General features: G+C 53.5%; 2 protein-coding genes across 2 annotated transcripts; one reads left to right on the top strand and one right to left on the bottom strand.

The window, feature by feature from the left end:
* Positions 1-1964: 1964 nt before the first annotated feature.
* Positions 1965-6191, bottom strand: LAMTOR2 (late endosomal/lysosomal adaptor, MAPK and MTOR activator 2). Its single transcript, XM_019484836.2, has 5 exons — positions 6107-6191; positions 5280-5372; positions 3774-3936; positions 2991-3080; positions 1965-2212 (listed from the first exon to the last, which is right to left on the bottom strand). Coding segments are annotated over exons 1-5 (405 nt in total). The 5' UTR covers positions 6109-6191; the 3' UTR covers positions 1965-2155.
* A 525-nt stretch (positions 6192-6716) lies between these two features.
* UBQLN4 (ubiquilin 4) lies at positions 6717-17882 on the top strand. The gene is made up of 11 exons (XM_059719425.1): positions 6717-6876; positions 7556-7707; positions 10428-10639; positions 10740-11002; positions 11187-11345; positions 11584-11809; positions 12793-12932; positions 13470-13553; positions 14123-14238; positions 14949-15126; positions 16672-17882. Exons 1-11 carry the CDS (start codon positions 6745-6747, stop codon positions 16822-16824), a joined length of 1815 nt encoding a protein of 604 aa, XP_059575408.1. The 5' UTR covers positions 6717-6744; the 3' UTR covers positions 16825-17882.
* The last annotated feature ends 786 nt before the right edge of the window (positions 17883-18668 follow it).

Genomic DNA, 18668 nt, shown 5'->3' with positions numbered 1-18668 from the left:
TGCTGCAAGAGGCCCAGGAAGCAGAGGCAGCCGAGGGACTGGAGAGAAGAGATGACACCGGTGAAAGCAGCTTGTTGACTCTGGATGAGCAATATGCAAAGCATGATTTACCTAGGATGCACCTGCAGCTGGGGAGGAACGCACCAGTGCCCCCAGGATCAGGGTAGGTATTGGAGGGACGTGATGGCCCAGATCCTCTGCGTGAGTATCCCTGAGCAAAAATAGAGACTGCAGGTGTTGATGTAGCCCATGAGACCAGGAATAGAGGGTCCAACTGGGGAAAAGATCATCTGGATGCACCCCTGTTGCTAAGGGCAAAAGAAAGGAGGGGAGAACCCGTTCGATGGTCCCTGCTGTCATACGACTGCTGGCCCCAGCGCTCCATCTGCAGGAGACACAGTGGGAGTCAGAGCCCCTGGTAGCTCAGAGAGAGGCACAAAGTAGAGAAGTGGTTTCTGTTACAGTGCCCCAGCCAGGCAACGAGGACTAGGACCCAGGCAAGGTCACCCTTCAGGAGCAAAATAGAGACTTCTGCTGGGAGCAGCTATGGTAGAGATGCAGCCGAGGCATGGAGAGGAACCCCTCTAGTGACTGGCAGCACCTGCTTTTTCCAGCTGGGGAGGAAGAAGCATCAGGTGCATTAATCCTGCCACCCACGCATGTCAGCAAACATGAGTTTGGCTGGGAGTGGCCGAGAAAAGCCAGACAGACACAGAGGGATTATTTGCACAGTACCAATGCAACACCCTTGTCAGGCATCTAGGTGGATCCATACAAGAGCTTCCAGTCTTACCACAGCACGGGCCCAGGCAGGACTCCAGTAAGCCTGGGGCTGCTATTTGATTGAAAAAAAAAAAAAAATAGCCACCAGCCCAGAAGCTGCTGGTAGGTGTCAGGGCATAAATGCACAGCCCCATAGTGGAGTGGGAGAGGTAGCTGGTCTTGGCACTGTTACCACTAGAGCGGCTGGGAAAGGAATCCGGCCCCTGGACTTTCCTTTGGGAAGTGGACGCTGCCTTCCTTGTCCTGTGCTGCCATCGTGTGATTAGAAGAAGCAACGAACATCAGGGGAGCCTCCGTATCCTCCTAGAAATAGCGGTGGATCGTAGACCCAACTCCACCCCAGCCACAGCCGCAAGGGATCCTGCAACCAACAGCTGTGGGACAAGCTATGCCACCCCTATCCCCCCCACACCTGGCTCGAGATCTGCAGTAGAGCCTAAGCCCTGCTTGAGAGCTGGCCAAGAGGCAGGTGAAAAGGAGGAAGTCAAGGTGCGTACTAGAAGTGGCGAGAGAAAAGGAAGAACTGTGTGAGGGGAAAGGCTTGGGTCCGAGAAGAGCTGAGCCATTATTAATAGGTGCTATTTGGGAATTTGTGCAGTGCCATTTCCACATCTAGTCCAACCCCTGCTCGAAGCAGGACCAGCCCCAACTAGACCATCCCAGCCAGGGGTTTGTCTACCACCAGGCCTTAAAAGCCTCCAAGGATGAAGATGCCACCATTTCTCTGGGTAACCTGTTCCAGTGCTTCACCACCTTCTTAGTGAGAGAGTTTTTCATAATATCCAACCTAAACCTCCCTTGCTGCAGCTCGAGTCCATTGCTCCTTGTCCTGGCAGTTGGATACTTCTCAATTTGGGATAAAAAAAAAAAAAAGAAAAGCATTGAGACCCCCCTCACAGGCACTCTGGGGCTCAAGCTAAGCTACAGCTGCAATGCAAAGGCAACCAGAGCCCTAGAGTAGACACAGCTCTGCCGCCTAAAAGAGCCGTTTCTGCAACCCAAGCTCCATCACATTGCCTGAACAGGAGTGTCCACATAGGGAGGCTTGTTGAAAGAGGTCATTTCCCAGCGGTGGCTGACAGCGCCATGTTGTGCACACAAGGTCCTGGTTCTGCCTCTCCTTTGTGCTTTCCTCCGCCCTTCCAGAGAGGCAGCAGATGAGACACAAGCAAGAGACTCCCTTTGAAAGTTTTCATGTTATTTTAATGCAGTATCAAGACGCTGGAAGCTGCCACCGTTGCTGTTGAGCCCAGATGTCCCCGCAGAGCCGTACATGCCGTGCCACACAAGCTCACTGCTGCTACAGTTCTTGGTTAAAGGGCTTCTCACTGCGCCAGCTCCATCCACACGCCACGCTGCCCCTCCTGACTCCTCAAGAGGCTGCCACTTGTGTGAGTGGCTCTTCCAAATACTGGACCAGCGCCTGGGCCTGTTGGGAGAGATTAAGATGTAAGCCGAGCACGAGGGTCAGCAAGTAGAGCAGAAGCAGCTCTCAGCCTGGATTAGCTCTACTGAAATCTAGCCTCTCTGCCCTGGGCCACTGTACTGAGAGCAAAGTGCCTGTATTTAGGTGCATACCACAAGCTCCCACAAATAAGTGACAAGTACCTTGGTTTAGGGAAAGCAGGATGAAGCGGGGGGGGGGGGTGGGGGGGGTGTCCTTTTAACCCACTTGTTCAGTAGAAGATACTCCCCTGATAGGCAACATTCAGGAAAGGTGAGTGCATGCTATGTGGATCAATATGGTAATGTTCCCTCCTTCCCCTCCCATTTTAAAGCAGGGGAGACTGAGGCATGGTGTCTTGCCAGAGGCCGTGGAGCTGAGCACAACAGAACCACTCTCAATTCACAAGCCACGACCTACCTAGAAATTATTTTTATGGCTCCCTGCAACACTCATAACCCAGACTATAGGCCACAATTTTGATGTTCCTTCAGAGCCAATTCCAGCATCACGCAGGGGCTTTTAAAAGCTTGTAAATACTAATTTCCTCCTGCGCGGGAGACACCCTTTAGAGAGCTGGAAGGTGCTTCCAGAGGCCACCTTAAAGCAAGAACTAGTTTCTGTATTTCCTACATAAAATGCTCTTTCACCAAAGGTCACATTGCTGTATTCTTCAAGTCAGATCTGTACTAAACATGCTCTTCACTGTGCAGCGACACAGCCATTCTCAGCTCCTCCTCCTGCCCAGGGAGCTCAGCATTACCTTGGCTTTCAGCATCCCAAATCCAACAGTCTCTTTTGCGTACATGCACAGCAGCAGATTTGCCACCCGGGTGATGGCAACGCGGCCCTCCTGCATGGTGAGAGAAAGCGGGGAGGGGAACAGAGCACTGAATCCACGTTTGCAGAGTTCTGCCCCAAACCTGCTTCTAGGGGTCTGGCTCGCGGCATCTCGAGGCCCTGCTCTCCCTCATCAAGATACCAAGGAGTCGTTGGGAAGATAGCGTGGCAGAGGGGTTAAGGGCCCTCGACTCAGATTTTACTCCTGTTTTGAGAAGGGCCTGCAAAGCAGCCCAACCAGGCCCTTCCCCTTTCTGTGCCTCAGTTTCCCCTCAATCTGCAAGACTGAGGCTGGCCTGTCAAGTGGTTTGAGGTCTACGGATGAAGAGTGCTCGATGCTGCTACTGCCTGTATGCAGTCCTTTACGCTATGCCAAAGTCAGGTCACACTTGTAAGCCTGGGCCTTGTTTTAGCTGATGTTTACACACCCACACCCTTTACTCCAAGTGGCAGGTGCAAAGTGCTCCCCTGTTTTGATGTTCTACTTCCCAACAATTAGCATTTCCATCAGGGAGATCTCAAAACACTTGAATAAAGCTCACTGGTCCCCACAACAAGGCACATACCAGACCCATTTTACAGATGGGAGAAACCAAGGCAGGAAGAAGCCACCCACTGGGTGCCAGGATCTCATGTTCAAGCTGCCTGGGTTTATCCCACCTTCCTGCCAGGAGTCCACCGACACCCCCACCCCCAACCCAGGTACCATGCAGTCCATCAGGATGAACTTCAAATTGTCTTCATTGAAAGCCTGGTGCCCATTCTTGTCATAGGCCACCCAGATGTTGCTGGCGATGGCAGCTGTGACCCTGGCGTCTGTGTCTCCGTAACCAGAATATGCCAGCAGCGAGCCCTCGTTGTTCAGAAGCCTGGAAAGGAGATGCAGGGAGGAGACAGACTTGAACCCCCATATGCACAGCCCCCAGGGTCCCACGCAGCCTCTCCAAAGTCACAAGTATCCCAAGTGTGACCCCTCCACCCCAAGAGGGAAGTAACCAGCACCCTCCCCTCCCTTTAACACAATACCACCCAGGCAGGTTATACCTTCAGCTGTAAGTGCATCACCCCATGTGTGAAAGAAGATCACCGTCTTATTATTATTATTCAAGGCCGAATCCTTTCCAAATTCAATCGTGAAAGCCCAATAATCAAGTATCAAGATTCAACTGAGCAAAGCTCAATTGTCAAGTCTGCGTGACTCTACCACTGGGCAAGTGTCCTCCTTCCTGGACCTATCGGTCTGGGGCTTCAGAAGCTCCCCAAATCCAGGCAGGCATCCTACATAAAAGCTACAGAAGCCTTGGGGTTTACATTATAAAAAAAAAGAGGGTGGGAAGGGACCTCAGGAGGTTACATCTGGTCCATGTCCCTGCTGAAAGCAGGACCAGCCCCAACTACATCATCCCAGCTGAGGCTTTGTCCAGCTGGGGCTCTTAGCCATAAAGAAGATCGGCATCTACCCAGCTCCAGGCAACCTCACCAGCTCCAGGACCCGCGCCCCTGATGGTATGTTTTCTTCCTGCCTGTTGCAGCAACCTTGAAATGCAAGGAAGCCAAGGCATCTTTGGCTCTGGGGTGCAACTGGGGAGGTGGGAAAAGATTCCTATGCCCTTAGCTTTAAGGCTGTTGGTTGTAGCCGTGTCGGTCTAAGGACATAGGCAGACAAGGTTCTTTGGGTAAACGTGTTATCTTTTATTTGGCCAACGAAATAGTTGGAAAAATTGTTCTTTGCGAGCTTCTGAAGAAGGGTGTTTATACCCAAAAGCTTGCAAAAACAAATTTTTTCCAAGCATTTAACTGGTTGAATAATAAAAATCAATCAATAAATCAAATTTACCTAAAGAAACTTGTCTGCCTGTGCCCTTAGCAGTGTCTCACGTCAATGCATGCAAGAACGGGCAGAGCTGGAACGAGCCTGGTTGCACTTCAGCAAACCATGCACAGGCACATCAATGCAGCTAGTCCTGCAAGCTAGTGCCCCAGCCCCCCTGGGCAGGGAGAAGACAGGATTTAGGGGCTAGGCTGGATTACTGCTTTTTACGGCACACTAGGCTGCATTATATGGCTCCTGGCAGGGATGGAAACCAAGTGGTGCCTGTTTCTATCCTGAATTAGGAAGAGTACAGAGGAAGGAGGCTCAGAGGTACTGAGCTGTGCCCCAGGCTTTGGAGACCCCTTTCATCCAGCCACCCCCCGACTCCCCCATACTCACAGGGTGCTCTGGACCCCCCCGGTGTTGGCCTGGCTCAGCACCTGGGTGAGGGCTTTGGGGCGCAGCATGGTCACCACCGCACGGCTCTTGGCCCTGCAGCAGGGAGGAGAGGAAGGCAGACAGCTCTGAGCTCTGCTTCCCCATCAGCTGATGGCCCCTGGGCGCCCGGAGCAGCCTGGGAGCTGTAGTCCTGGCCTGGCTTCTGCCGAGTCAGGCCCACATGCGACAGGCGCAGGCATTGCATGGCCCTGCCAGCAACTCAGGCTTGCAAGGCAGCTGCAGGCAACCTCCAGGACAGGAGCTAGGCACATGGCCCACACAAAGATCTTGCTGTCCACCCCCCAGCCCTGCCAGCTCAGTTCAGTTTCCCTTTTTAAAAAGCAGAAACATTGCTTAGAGTTACCATATGTCCGGGTTTTCCCAGACACGTCCTCGTTTTGGGTCCTCTGTCCAGGCAGTTTTTTAAAAATATGAACAAATATCTGGGATTTTGCTCTACTCAGCATCATTTTTTTTTTCCCCCTTGGCACTTCCCAGCAAGGAGCTGTTTGGGGCTGGGAGGAGCAGGCGAAGGGCAATTGGAGGCAGCGCTAGGGGGCTGCGGGTTGGGAGTGAGAGGCACCAGCATGGCCTGGGGGTGGGCAGGGGCTGAGGGTCAGGAGCAAGATAGATAGATAGGCACACATACACTGAAATATATATTTCTATCTTAACAAGACCAAAATCCTGCTTTAACCCCATGGCAGGCACAACACGGCTGCATCTCCAGCACAGACGCTCCCAAACAGCCATGAGATCAACCCCCTTCGCACCCCACCGCTACTTACATTTGGGAGCTGGTGATGTGAAAACAGAGAAATGAATGCTCTGATTAATCCCCACATCCAGGTCAGCTTCCCTCCGGCCTGGCTGCAGCATTTTACAGCTCCTTTGCAACCGCCTTGAGCCTGGGGAAGGGGCGGTGGGTGGGTGTGAGCTCTCCAGCTGGCAGCCCTTAGGGACAATCAGCCCCTGGCTACCCAGAAGCTAGCCCCTTTTTCAGAGCAGCTTCTCCGTGCCTCAGTTTCCCCTGTGTCACTTACGGAGCAGAGTTGCGAGGATTGAGAGGGGAGGGGGGCTCATGGAGCTCAAGACAGTCACCAAGGGCCATGCATACCCTTCCCCACATCCAGCACGCCTCTCCCCCCAGGGGCATGCATACCCCCTGCACACAGCGTGCCTCAGTTTCCCCACCCAGATGCATGCATACCCCCATGCACACACACAGTGTGTCTCAGTTCCCCCCGCAAGGGGCATGCACAGCCTCAGTCTCCCCACCAAGCCCCTCCACTCCACCTCCCCTCGCCCGCAGTTCCCCGCCGCGCCGCCAGGGGGCGCCGAGCTCCCCGCGCCCCCCCCCGCGCCGCCGGGGGCCGCTCTCCTGGGCGGGGGGCGGGGCCGGGCCGGGCCGGGGCGGGCGGCCAAGATGGCGGAGCCGAGCGGGCCCGGCGCGGAGGGCGCGGAGCCGGGGCCGGGTGCGGCGCTGATCCGCGTCACGGTGAAGACCCCCAAGGACAAGGAGGAGATCGTCATCGGCGACGGCGCCTCCGTGCGCGAGGTGCGGCCTGGGCCCGGGGCCCTGAGGCGGGGGCGGGGGTAGGGCCAGGGCCGCGCGGGAGGTTTTGCCCCGGGCGGGGGGGTCGCCCCGCGAGCAGGCCGTGGCCGGGTTGGGGGCGGGGGCGCCGAGCCAGGACGCGGGGCTCGGGCCGGGGGGGCGCGGGGGCGAGCGGCGCATGGCCAGGCGGGCGCGTGTGGACGAGGCGGAGCCGGGCCTGTCCTCGGAGCCGCGTCTTCACGGGCGGACGTGCCGAGCCGGGGCAGCCTCCCGCGGACGGGATGGTCCTCCCGCGGCGCCGCGAGGCCGTCGGCTCAAAACCCGAGCGTCCTCGTGGGAGTCGGAGCCAGAAACGGGGCCGCCTGCTTCGCTCCGGCATGCTTTCTGCGGTGCCGGCCAGCGGCGATGATCCGGTGTAAACGGGGCCCGTAATCCTCGGCGTAGCTGCTTTTCACGTTAAGGCCGTTGCGCTCTGCTCTTGCAAAGCTCGCCTGCACGAGCCGAACGGGCGAAGGATGCACCGTCGCCCCCTGAACCACCTCAGAAACCAGCTCGGCCCCGGGGATGCTGCCCGGTGTCCTTCGGACCGCGCGAAGGCTTGTTCCCAGCGCTCCTGTAGCCTCTCGGGCAGACTGGAAAGCGCCTCGGCCTGAGAATTGCCTCCTTTTGTCTTTGTCCCTAGTTCAAAGAAGAAATCTCCAGGCGGTTTAAAGCCAAACAGGATCAGCTGGTTCTGATCTTTGCGGGGAAGATCCTGAAGGATGGAGACACGTTGAGCCAACACGGGATCAAAGATGGACTGACTGTGCACTTGGTGATTAAGACCCCACAGAAGTAAGAAATCGTCCTTTCCCGGGGTTTTAGGAAATGACGCCGCGTGTTTGTGAGTTCCTGGCCGTCAAGCGTACGAGTTCAAATTCGGGGGGCTGCGGGACTTTGCTCTAATTGGGTCTTGGCTCCCGGGCTCCTGGGTTTCATAAAGCTTTGCAGAGTTGACGTGCTTTGAAATCTTACGAGTATTAGTTGTTGCGTGTAAGAACCTATTAAAGCAGGGATTTCTCCGGGTGACAGGGCGGATATGGAGATTATTTCACTTGCTCACAGCCATGTGAAGCCAAAACCTTGCGCTCCAGGGTCCCCGTGGCTGCGGGGTCCGGCCGTCCTGTGCGCTGGGAGATCTTTCAGCAAGAGGCGTTCAGTGAGTGTAGGGTATTATCAAGAGCACGTAACGACGTTTTTGGGGGTAACCTTTCAGGCAGACCAGAGACATGGGGTGTAGATCAACATACTGGAAAGCTGCTGCTGGGTGACTCTTAAGTTATAGTTGTCTAATGATTCCTGGTGCCGTTGCCGCGTTACAGATGCAAGCAGGCCTCCTTGTTCCTAACGGCCCTTTCCCACCATTCCTGGGACTCGTCTTTCCATCTGAGCAGTGGGCGTCATTAAACAGGCTCACGCTCCTTTTGAAGCTGTGTTGTCCCCCACCAGGAGCGCCTCCTCCCTGGCTTATTAAAAATCAGTACCTCTTTTCTGAAGCCACACGAATTGTCAGCTACTGTTGGAGGCTTTTGTACAGAACAGTACCTGTGCACGGAGCGTGCTGATGCCATGCTGCTTCCCGCTGTCTCCGCGATAAACTTCAGCACTTGCAAACTGTCTCCTGGGGTAAACTAAAAACTGGCCCATCATTCATTTTTGTCTTTCTAATGGTCACCAGCATGTGTGCATCGCAGCCTTTCCTTCCTGTGCTGAGAGAGTCCAAGTGACCCTGATCTTTCTTCTTTTTTTTTCTTTATTAAACTTCCTATTTCCCATCTGCTTGGCTTCTCCCCAGTCTCCCTGACTGCAGCCGCTGCTGTGGTAGCAGCGAAATTAGTTTGTAAAATGCTTGGGATTAAAAATTGCCATGGAAAGTTCCATGGAGGCAAAAAAATCCTCATCCAACAATTTCTGTGCTCCCGGTAGCCGCAAGCCTGCTCCCTGGGTAGTTATTCTGAAGTATTTTTCCTAGGGCAAGCATCTCACAGCAGCTGGCTAGGCATGCTCTATTTCAGCTGCTTTTGGAGGGGAGGCTGAGCGAATGGAGGTGGATGGCAGAGAGATCTCGGCAGGCTGCAAGGGGAGAAAGGCTTTCAAAGCAGCTGGCCAGCTGTGATTTCTTTCCAAGACACTGCCCATCTGCAGTTTCAACCCCTTTAAGGGCCACCTCTGCAGATTCTCCTTTCCCAGTCTCATTGCTTTCCCCCCGCACTCACAGCTTTCCCATAAGGTTTTTGTCTCTCCTTTTAGAAAGGCAGTCAGCCTTCCTTTCTGCTCAGTGCAAGGAGCTACCTCCCTGCAGTCTGTTCAGGTACTGGGGGCAGCAGGTTCTCTTGCCGAGCGGGCAAGGAAGGTATTAACCCTTCTTTGTGGTTGAATGGCCAGTTTATGGGAAGGGGGCATCATTTGCAAACCACCTGATGGTTCCACATTCATAATGGCATTGATATGCACTGTAGCCCCCTTTTTCAGATGAGTTGCTGGTAGTTCCAGGGCTCATGCCCACCTTCCCATTGGGGATTGGGACTTTAACTGCTTTTGGGTTTTAAAGTGTCCTTTCCCTCCCATTGCTGTGTGAGAGAGAGAAATGAGGAAGGGAAACTAGCAAAGCTAGAACAGCTGTGGTAGCAAATGGCTTCTCACCCTGCCAGTGTGGGTGTGTCCTCTTAACCTTAACAAGCTTGCTCATGGATCTGACTAAGCTTGGGTGCAAGTTTCTGCAGCATCAGGGCCTTGCTTCTCTCCCATTTCTACTTATAATATGCCCTGTTGGTTGAAGAGAAAAGAACATGAGAAAGTCAAGCTGGAAGGGACCTTATACGGTCATCTAGTCAAGCCCCCTGCTCAAGGCAGGATCAGCCCTGACTCATATTCACAGAAGTTTAGGGCTGGAAGGGACCTCGTGAGATCATTGGGTCCAGTCCTCCTGTTCTTGGCAGGAAAGACCACTGGGGTCAAATAACCCCAGCAAGACTCAGCCATCCCAGCCCAGTGTCTGTCCAACTTGCCCTTAAACATTCCCAGGGATGGAGACTCCCCCACCTCTCTAGGTGCCTGTTCCAGTGCTTGACCACCCTCCAAGTCAAAAAATTCCTCCTCATCTCCAGCCTAACTTGCCCTGTTGCAGCTTAAGGCCATTGTTCCTAGTCCTGTTCCCTGCAGCCACAGAGGAAAGCCCATCTCTGTTATATGTGGTGTAAAAGCCTGTTATACATGGTGCAGTCAAATGGGTCAAGAATGCTGGTAACCAACTAGTTGCTTTTTTGATATATAACACAAAAGTCAGTGCCTGCTTAGGGACCAGTCTTCTCTGAGGTGCGTTGACTGAGTTAAGTATATACCAACATCGCTTCTCTTCTCATTGCCTTGGGTGAGAGCAGGTTGTTTTGGATGTGATGGCTCTACATCCCCCTTGACCGGAGGTGGTCACTCCCAGCTTCTTTTCTTGAACTGCAGAAGGGAACCGGCTGTGTGAGTTTCCCTGCCGCAGCGGTGACTGTCTCTTCTCTCTTTAGGGTTCCAGATCCTTCAGCTGCTGCTGCCTCTGCTACTTCTGCTGCTGCCTCCACCCCTGCTGCAACACCCGCCTCTCCTGCTGCCCCATCTCAGCCTTCCACGTCCAGCAGCGCCGGCTCCGATGGGGGAGGTGGCAGCCGGCGGAGCAGTGGGTCGGGGACCACGGGGGGTGCTGGAAATGGAGCACCCAGCAACCCTGCATCCATCCTCTGTGAGTGATGTGGTTGGTTTCTCTGCCCGTATAGTTCAGCCTATGCATCCCTCTTTTTCCCAGCTGAAAGTGCTTGTCCTGATAGTCTGTCTCTCTCCAGCGGGTTTTGGAGGCATCACTGGCCTCGGCAACCTCGGGATGGGCTCCGCCAACTTCATGGAGCTCCAGCAGCAGATGCAACGGCAGCTGATGTCTAACCCGGAGATGCTATCCCAGATCATGGAGAACCCCCTGGTGCAGAACATGATGTCTAATCCTGACCTGATGAGGCAGATGATCATGGCCAATCCCCAAATGCAGCAGCTCATGGAGAGGAACCCTGAGATCAGCCACATGCTGAACAACCCAGAGCTGATGAGGCAGGTGGGTGAGAGGGTCGAGGTCCAGAAACCTGCCTCTGAATCCTTCCCTGTGGGCCTGAGACTGAGCTTTCACCATTTCAGTGCTTGTCTCTAGGATGCTACCGAGCCGTTTAGCCCATAACAACGCGTGCTGGAGTCTTTTATGGTGCAAACTGCCCTGATCTTCCCAAACTCTCCTCCCACAGACGATGGAGCTGGCTCGCAACCCCGCCATGATGCAGGAGATGATGCGGAACCAGGACCGAGCCCTGAGCAACCTTGAGAGCATTCCAGGAGGATACAATGCCCTGCGCCGGATGTACACGGACATCCAGGAGCCCATGTTCAGTGCAGCAAGGGAGCAGGTATGGAGGGGGCTTCGGGGGCAGCAGCAGTGGGGTCTGTCCCCCTTACAGGTGAGAGTAAACCCACCTTGCACAAAGGACTGTAGTGCTGGGTGCAGGTTTCTCAATGAAGGGAGTGCTTAATAAACCTCAGACTAGGGCAGACAGGATCTGTATTGCGTGTGTTCCAGTAACCCCCGCAGGGGCAGGTTCTCACGGCCTTTTGGGTGGTCTGATTCAGTTCTCTTTCTCTTTCTAGTTTGGCAACAATCCTTTCTCCTCCTTGGCTGGAAACTCTGAGAGCTCGAGCTCCCAGCCTTTACGGACGGAAAACAGAGAGCCTTTACCCAACCCCTGGAGCCCCACGCCACCTGCCTCACAAGCCCAGGTGCCCAGCAGTGAAGGGAGCGCTGGCTCCACGACCACCCAAAGCACACCGACTGTATCCAACCCTTTTGGGATCAATGCCGCTAACCTGGGCACTGGTACGTATCCTGGAGAAGAAACGGGTGCAGTTGGTTTGGCACCAGCCTCCCAGCTCCAGGTGGCTCCAGGTTGTGTCCAGCATTGCCATGTTTGCTGTAGTCACTGAGTCTTTCAGATGAGCAAGTCTACCGTGATGCAAGTTGGAACAAATTATTCCTTGTTGGGCCTGCCTGAGGGCTGTGTTGGAAGCTGGGCTTGATATTTATTTTTTTCCCCCCCACCCCCTCTTGGGGTACATGACTGCTTAGAAGAGGAGCGAATGAATGGCTCCAGGCCTGGCCTCTTGGAGCATTGCATTCTGGGGTGTGTAGTCTCCACCGGCTGCCAGACTTAAAAAAAAAAAAAGAGTGGTTCGTATTCACTTGCTAACCAGGCTGAAGAGCATCTAGCGCAGGGGTGGGCAAAATGCGGCCCGTGGGCCAGATGCAACCCGCCAGGCCATTCTAGCCGGCCTGCGGGGCCCCTAAAAAATTTAGCAAATTAATATTGATCTGCCCCGGCTGCCTGTCACGCAGCCCTCAATGGCATGCCAGAACTCAGTAAATGGCCCTCTGCCTGAAATAATTGCCTGCCCCTGGTCTAGTGGTCAGACTGCTTGATTTTCATTTTAGCGTTCTGGTGGTAGCTTCTTGTGGGGCCCGGGTAAGGCAGAGGCCATGCATTTGCTTTTGTTGTTGCTGGCACATGTTAACCAGCCCCGGGGGCAGGTAAAAGCTTGGGTGGAGCTCTTTAAAAAAAAAAAAAAAAATTGTTTTAATCTCTGAAAATCTCAGGTGCTGTGAAGTGTGCGCTGTCTTTAGCCTTTGATTCTTTCTTGTGTGCCTCTTGGTGTGTGGCTGCCTGCCCTGTCTCTACAAGTCATGTGTTCAGCCCTAGGCAGCATCTCTCCTTTTCAGCAGTGATCAGGCTTGCAAAATGGTCTTTTGCTTTATCTCCCCTTTGTCTGTCGTTTCCCCCCCCCACCAACCCCGTGTTGTCACAGGAATGTTTAACAGACCAGAGATGCAAGGTCTCCTGCAGCAGATATCAGAGAACCCTCAGCTGATGCAGAACATCATCTCTGCCCCTTACATGCGCAGTATGATGCAGACACTTGCCCAGAACCCTGACTTCGCAGCACAGGTAAAAGGGTAGCAGGGGCTCCTCATACAAACAGGCCTTGATGCTTTGCTTGTTAGAGAGCAGCGTTCTGATAGAGCTGCACAGAGTGAGCCAGCTTTTGTACAGAGGCTTGAAGACTGGTGTCTTCTGTTTATCTGTACAGCACGTACAGCCTGGTAGTGTCCCATCTTCCTGCCCTGGGAGAGAAAATCCAGAGTCCAGTGCCCACCCAGCTGTGCTCTCTGAATCTGTTGGGTAACAGCAGTAGGTGTGCGCCACACTGGGCTACAGTTAGAGTTTAATGAAGGCACCTGATAGCCATCTCCTGAGCCACGCAGTGCCCTGTAAAGGAACAGGAAGGCTCTCGGTATAAAGCGCCTCCAGCTCCCTGTGTTCATTGCAGCTCTCATCCCACCCCCTGTGGCCAGGACCTGACTGGCATTGTCACATACTGGACCTTTCAGTGTGGAGAACACACATGGTCTCATGGCATAGGAGCAAGGTTGATAAGTGGCAGAGGCCCCGCTGACTTGTCTGATATTTGCTGTCTCCTGGCAGATCATGGTAAATGTCCCCCTCTTTGCTGGGAATCCACAGCTTCAGGAACAGCTCCGGCTTCAGCTCCCTGTCTTTCTGCAGCAGGTAAAGACTCTGGCCTGGCCTTGCTCCGTGCTGGGTTTCTGTGCCCTTGTAGCAAGGGAAGCTGCTGTGGTGCTTTTGGGATGGGTTGTGGGGCTGAAAGAACCAGGGGGGTGACTCACAACAGGAGATGGAGAAACTAAGGGCTCATCTAGACAGGAATGCACAGCAAATCCGGGTTACCAACAGGCGTGCGATCAAAGTGAGGTAATGAAATCGTATTAAATCCTGTGTGGGTATTCACGGTCTCCTTGACTTTGGAGTGCAAGTCGGTTCATCTTCATTGGCTTTGGGAATGATGGAAGCTGAATGAAACAAAGGTGGTTTGAATCCTGAATGCCTGTGTCCACCTGGGGGGTTGTAGCAGCCTAACTAATTTGCTTGATGAATCCAGATGCGTTTCTTCAGACCTCGGTGTTTCTCTGCAGGGACACTCACAAAAAAACAAGAGGAGATCTAGAAGCCCATGCCTACTGAGAAGTTGGATCCCGCTGTCCCTGGGGGCTGCCCCCCCAGCCTCCTGACTGAAGCTCTGGCTTTCGGGTACCAGCTCTGTTTTTCCCTCTTCCCAGATGCAGAATCCCGATTCCCTCTCGATCCTCACCAACCCCCGCGCCATGCAGGCTCTCCTCCAGATCCAGCAGGGGCTCCAGACTTTGCAGACGGAGGCTCCAGGCCTGGTGCCGAGGTAATGAGGGCTCAGTTCTGCTTCTCCTGACACAGACAGCAGCTGTGCAGGCGAGCGGCGGGTGTGCCAAGGCCTTGCCTTGGGGAGCCCTGCGGGCACTCCCCCGCACTGCTGCATTTAGCTTCCAGCCACTTAACTCTTTCTACCACTTCACACTGAAGAAGAAGCTCCCTCCATGCTCTTTCTGGCAGTAACCCCTCATGCCCCATGCACTTGTCTGCAGTACATGGCATGATGTCAATTCCTAAACCTAGTGCTAGGGAATGCCCATCCTAGGGGCAAGATGGATATTCAGTCTGTAGCTTCCATCAGTAAGGGAGCCCATTTCTCCCAGCTCTGCTTGTTGTGTGGATATAATTTAGCCAGGGTCAGTCTGGCATGAGAAGCTGAGGCTGTGTAATTCCAGAGAGTGGGCGGTGCGTCCCGATCCCCAAAGTCAGTGTTATCAAAGTGGTCTGTACTCATGGTAGCAGACAGTGAAGAAGGGAGGAGAGGAAAAACCAGATGGAGGCAAAAGCACGGAGTAGGAGAGATTACAGTGTACTTGTAGGGACATCACGAAGCAGTAGATCCACCCCTGAGGGCATATGGCAGTGTGCAAAGTTCAGAAGGGTCTGCAGCCCAAGCAGCTTGGAACTGGTTCCTTTAGGTGCCCTTAGTGCCTCTGCCAGCCAGGACTGACCACGCCCATCCTGTGCTTCCCTCCGCAGCCTCGGCTCCTTTGGAATGCCCCGGATCCCCCCACCCACCACGGGAGGAAGCACAATCCCAGAAAACCCGGTCTCCTCCACTTCAACACCTGCCAGTGCCTCTCCATCTGGGGGCAGTAACCCCCAACAGCAGCTCATGCAGCAGATGATCCAGCTGCTGGCCGGGGGAAACTCTCAAGTACGTACAGGGATCAACTCCTTGGTTGTAGGCATCTCCTGTTCCCATGTGACTCTTGACATAGGCTGGGAGCATCCTAAAAAGCCTATCAGGGGGGCAGTGAAAATGGTTAGAGGGCTGGGGCATATGACTTATGAAGAGAGGCTGAGGGAGTTCAGCTTATTTAGTCTGGAGAAGAGAAGCCTGAGGGGGGATTTAATAGCAGCCTTCAACCCCCTGCAGGATGGTTACAAAGAGGATGGAGCTGGACTGTTTTCAGTGGTGATAGATGACAGAACAAAGAGCAATGGGCTCCAGTTGCAGCAAGGGTAGTTGAGGTTAGATATTAGGGAAAACTTTCTCACTAGGAGGGTAGTAAAACACTGGAGCAGGTTACCCAGAGAGGTTGTGGGATCTCCATCCTGGTGGGGTTTTAAGCCCTGGCTAGACAAAGCCTTGGCTGGGATAATCTAGTTGGAGCTGGTCCTGCTTGGAGCAGGGGGTTGGACTAGATGTGACCTGAGGTCCCTTCCAGCCCTCATTTTCTATGATGGCACAGTATATGAGGGGTGTCATGGATAGGCTAGCAGCCATGTTGCAGGGGGGCTTCCCCTTAGCAACCCTCAGCTTTGCTGATGCCAAGAGCTGCATAAGATCTCAAAGCACTGCACAGAAGAAGCTGGTAGCATTAACCCCATTTTATCAGTGGGGAAACTGAGGCACAGAGAGGGGAGGTTTCCCTTGAAGTAAAACCCCAGGTCCCTGGAGTCCTAGTCCCGTGCTGTGTGCACAGGGCAATGCTGCTCAACACTGCTGTACAGCACCAGGTGGTACAGTGCTGTATTGTGTGGTTTGGGTGGCAGGAGTTGATCATAGCAGCTTGGCCACATCCCCACTGAGGACAGCAGCTGCCCTGCTGGGCTCGTTTGCATGGGATGTTCTTGCTGTTACATGTTGTGGGCTGGAGCTGTCAGTCAGGCTTCAAGGTCAGCTGTCGGTGACCTTGAAATGGTGATATAAGTAGTAATTGTGGGATGTGCCTTGACCCAGTGCCCATGGCACTGGGTTGGAAGCCAGGAGACCGGGGTTCTGCTCCCAGCTTTGGCAGACCACCTGCTTTGGGAGCTTGGGCAAGATGGTTCCTCTCTGGTGGTTATCAGGATTGAGGACACAGAGTACTGGGAAATCATCCGATGCACCTATGCTATGTCCCTGAGCAGCACCAGCTAAGGCGGCAGGAATCCCCTCCTGTTGGCACAGCTGTGCCCAGACTTGGGCCTTTTCGGTGTCCCTGGCCAGCAGAGCTCTGTCAGTCCCACCCTACCAGGTAGGTCAGAGCAACAGCTATGGAGATTCCCATCCCTTATCGTTGCAAGCATACAATTCTCCCAGTCCTTAATGGTTTTTAATTTAAATCCTCAGCTGGCATCACCGGGCGCAACTCCATTGCCTCCCTGTAAGTGCCTCTTGGGAGCTGGCTCGCTGACACTAGCAGGATGGGATGTGTGGCCCTGCGTCTCTGGGCTGTAAGTCCTCTCTGAGGTCTTGCCTTCCTCCCTCTCTTAGGCGCAGAGTCCTGAAGTGCGATTTCAACAGCAGCTGGAGCAGCTGAACGCCATGGGCTTCATCAACCGTGAGGCCAACCTCCAGGCCCTCATCGCCACTGGTGGAGACATCAATGCGGCTATTGAGAGACTGCTGGGCTCCCAGCCTTCCTAAACTCAGCGGCGCTGTCCCACCAATGCACCCACACATACCCGCACGCACAGGGGGATCTTTCAAGGCAACCCACCGTCATTGTCATGCCCTCTGACAGCTGTCCATGTATTTAAAACACAAAGAGAGATGCAGCTTAGCCCTGACATTCCTCCTAAGTTAAGATTTCATGTTGAAATGTTCTTTAACTGGCTTGTACGTGGATTCCAGTTCTCATCAAGTGGCCACAGAGAGTTCAGATGTGTATTTTTCTTAAATATGCCCTGTCTCAGACACTCTTCTCTCTCTCTAGATGGTAGAGGCGATTTACTTCTAGTGACTTACCTGAATGATTGTGTTTTGAGTAGCTTGATTTTTAACTGTACATTATTCCCTCCCTACCCATTCTTCAGGCAAATATTTAAACTTAAGCAAAGTTTGTTCCCCCTCCCCCTCCCCACCCCCAGCATCTTATCAGGAACGGATCAAAAGAGAAATTGAAGTGACTTGCAGTTGCTGATGTAATTTGTCTTCGTCCTTCCATCTGAAACTCTGAGCCTGGAGTTCCTTTTACGCTAAGGCCCCTTCCGCTTCTCTCTAGCGGCTTTTAGAGTAGATTGCACTGGTTTTCTGGCCCCTTTTCTGCTGACTGAGTGGTGTGAAGGAGCCTTGATGTAGTTGAGAATCAAGGTCACCTTGGCCTCAGAATTGAGCCCTAGTTTGGGCAGATATTGGAGAAGCGGTGAGGGGCCTGAGCAGTGTGGGTCTCCTGTGCCACTGTGGGGTGGGGGGTGAGGGGCAGAGGCTCTGGCCCTTGTGGGTGCTGTGACCTGGGAATTTTTTTTTCCTTTTGAAAGTTTTTAAAAACAACACAACTGAACAAGGATCTCTCTCCCTGCTGGAAGTGTTGGGAGTCCTCCTCCCTCTTTGTACAAGCCCTCCTTCTCTCCTCTGGGGGCACGCAGACTTCCCCCACCCCGTGACCAGTGGGGCAGTTTCCCGCCTCTGCGGCGATGTAATTTGCATACCATTTTTATCAAAAAAAAGAAGAAAAAAAAAGGAAATAAATGCGCACAACCATCTGTCTGCCCTTGGTTCTCTGTATCTTCCTGGAGTCCCTCCAGCGCAGCCTAGGGCTGGTCAGCTTGGGCCAAGCACTGCACAGCCCCTCTCCTGCCTTTCTGGGCCCTTTGCCTGCAGAAACCCAGAGGCCGTAGTCTGAAGGCATTCAAATTGCCTCTGGGTGGGTGTTGACTCTGAAGTGTGTAATGACAACTATTTTAATTCGAGGTGGTTTTAGCTGTTGTGCTGCTGATGTCTTCAACAGAAACATCTGGCCAGTGTGCCTATATCCCAGTAAACCTGACTTGCCCAGCTGTGAGTGCTAGTCTAGTTCCCTCCCCAGGTAAGCTGTGCTGGTGTGAATCACGTGGACACAAAATCAGTGCCAGTATGGGTCGTGTAGCCCCAGTGCTGTGAAGTCTGGTGCCCTGAAATCTCTGCTGCCCATAAACATAGGCCAAGATTGTGGCAGACTCAAGCCCAGTTTTGCATGGCCACAGACAGCTTATTAAATAGCAATCTGCTAGTGACCTTTCTCGTGGTGAGAGAGAACATGCTAAAGATTTGGGGCCTGTCATTTCTTTTGCTCCTTTATAACTGCCAATAGCAGCCTAAATGCTGCTTAATTTCTACCAATAACTGTGCTGGGGGGAAGAAAGGGTGGTTAGGAGGTGGTTGGAGATTGAACAAAGGCTTCTTTTCTCCAAAATGTCAATTCCTCACTGGAGTTAAGTAGAACATGGGCATTGAGGTCAGGCTGATTCTCCTGAAAAAGGTGTTTTCACACAGAGAGTGTAATCTAGGCA

The sequence above is a fragment of the Alligator mississippiensis genome, chromosome 15, assembly GCF_030867095.1.
Source record: "Alligator mississippiensis isolate rAllMis1 chromosome 15, rAllMis1, whole genome shotgun sequence".
Taxonomy (NCBI): Eukaryota; Metazoa; Chordata; order Crocodylia; family Alligatoridae; genus Alligator; species Alligator mississippiensis.
The sequence above is the reverse complement of the archived record's forward strand: the minus strand, read 5'-3'. Positions and strand labels throughout refer to the sequence as shown.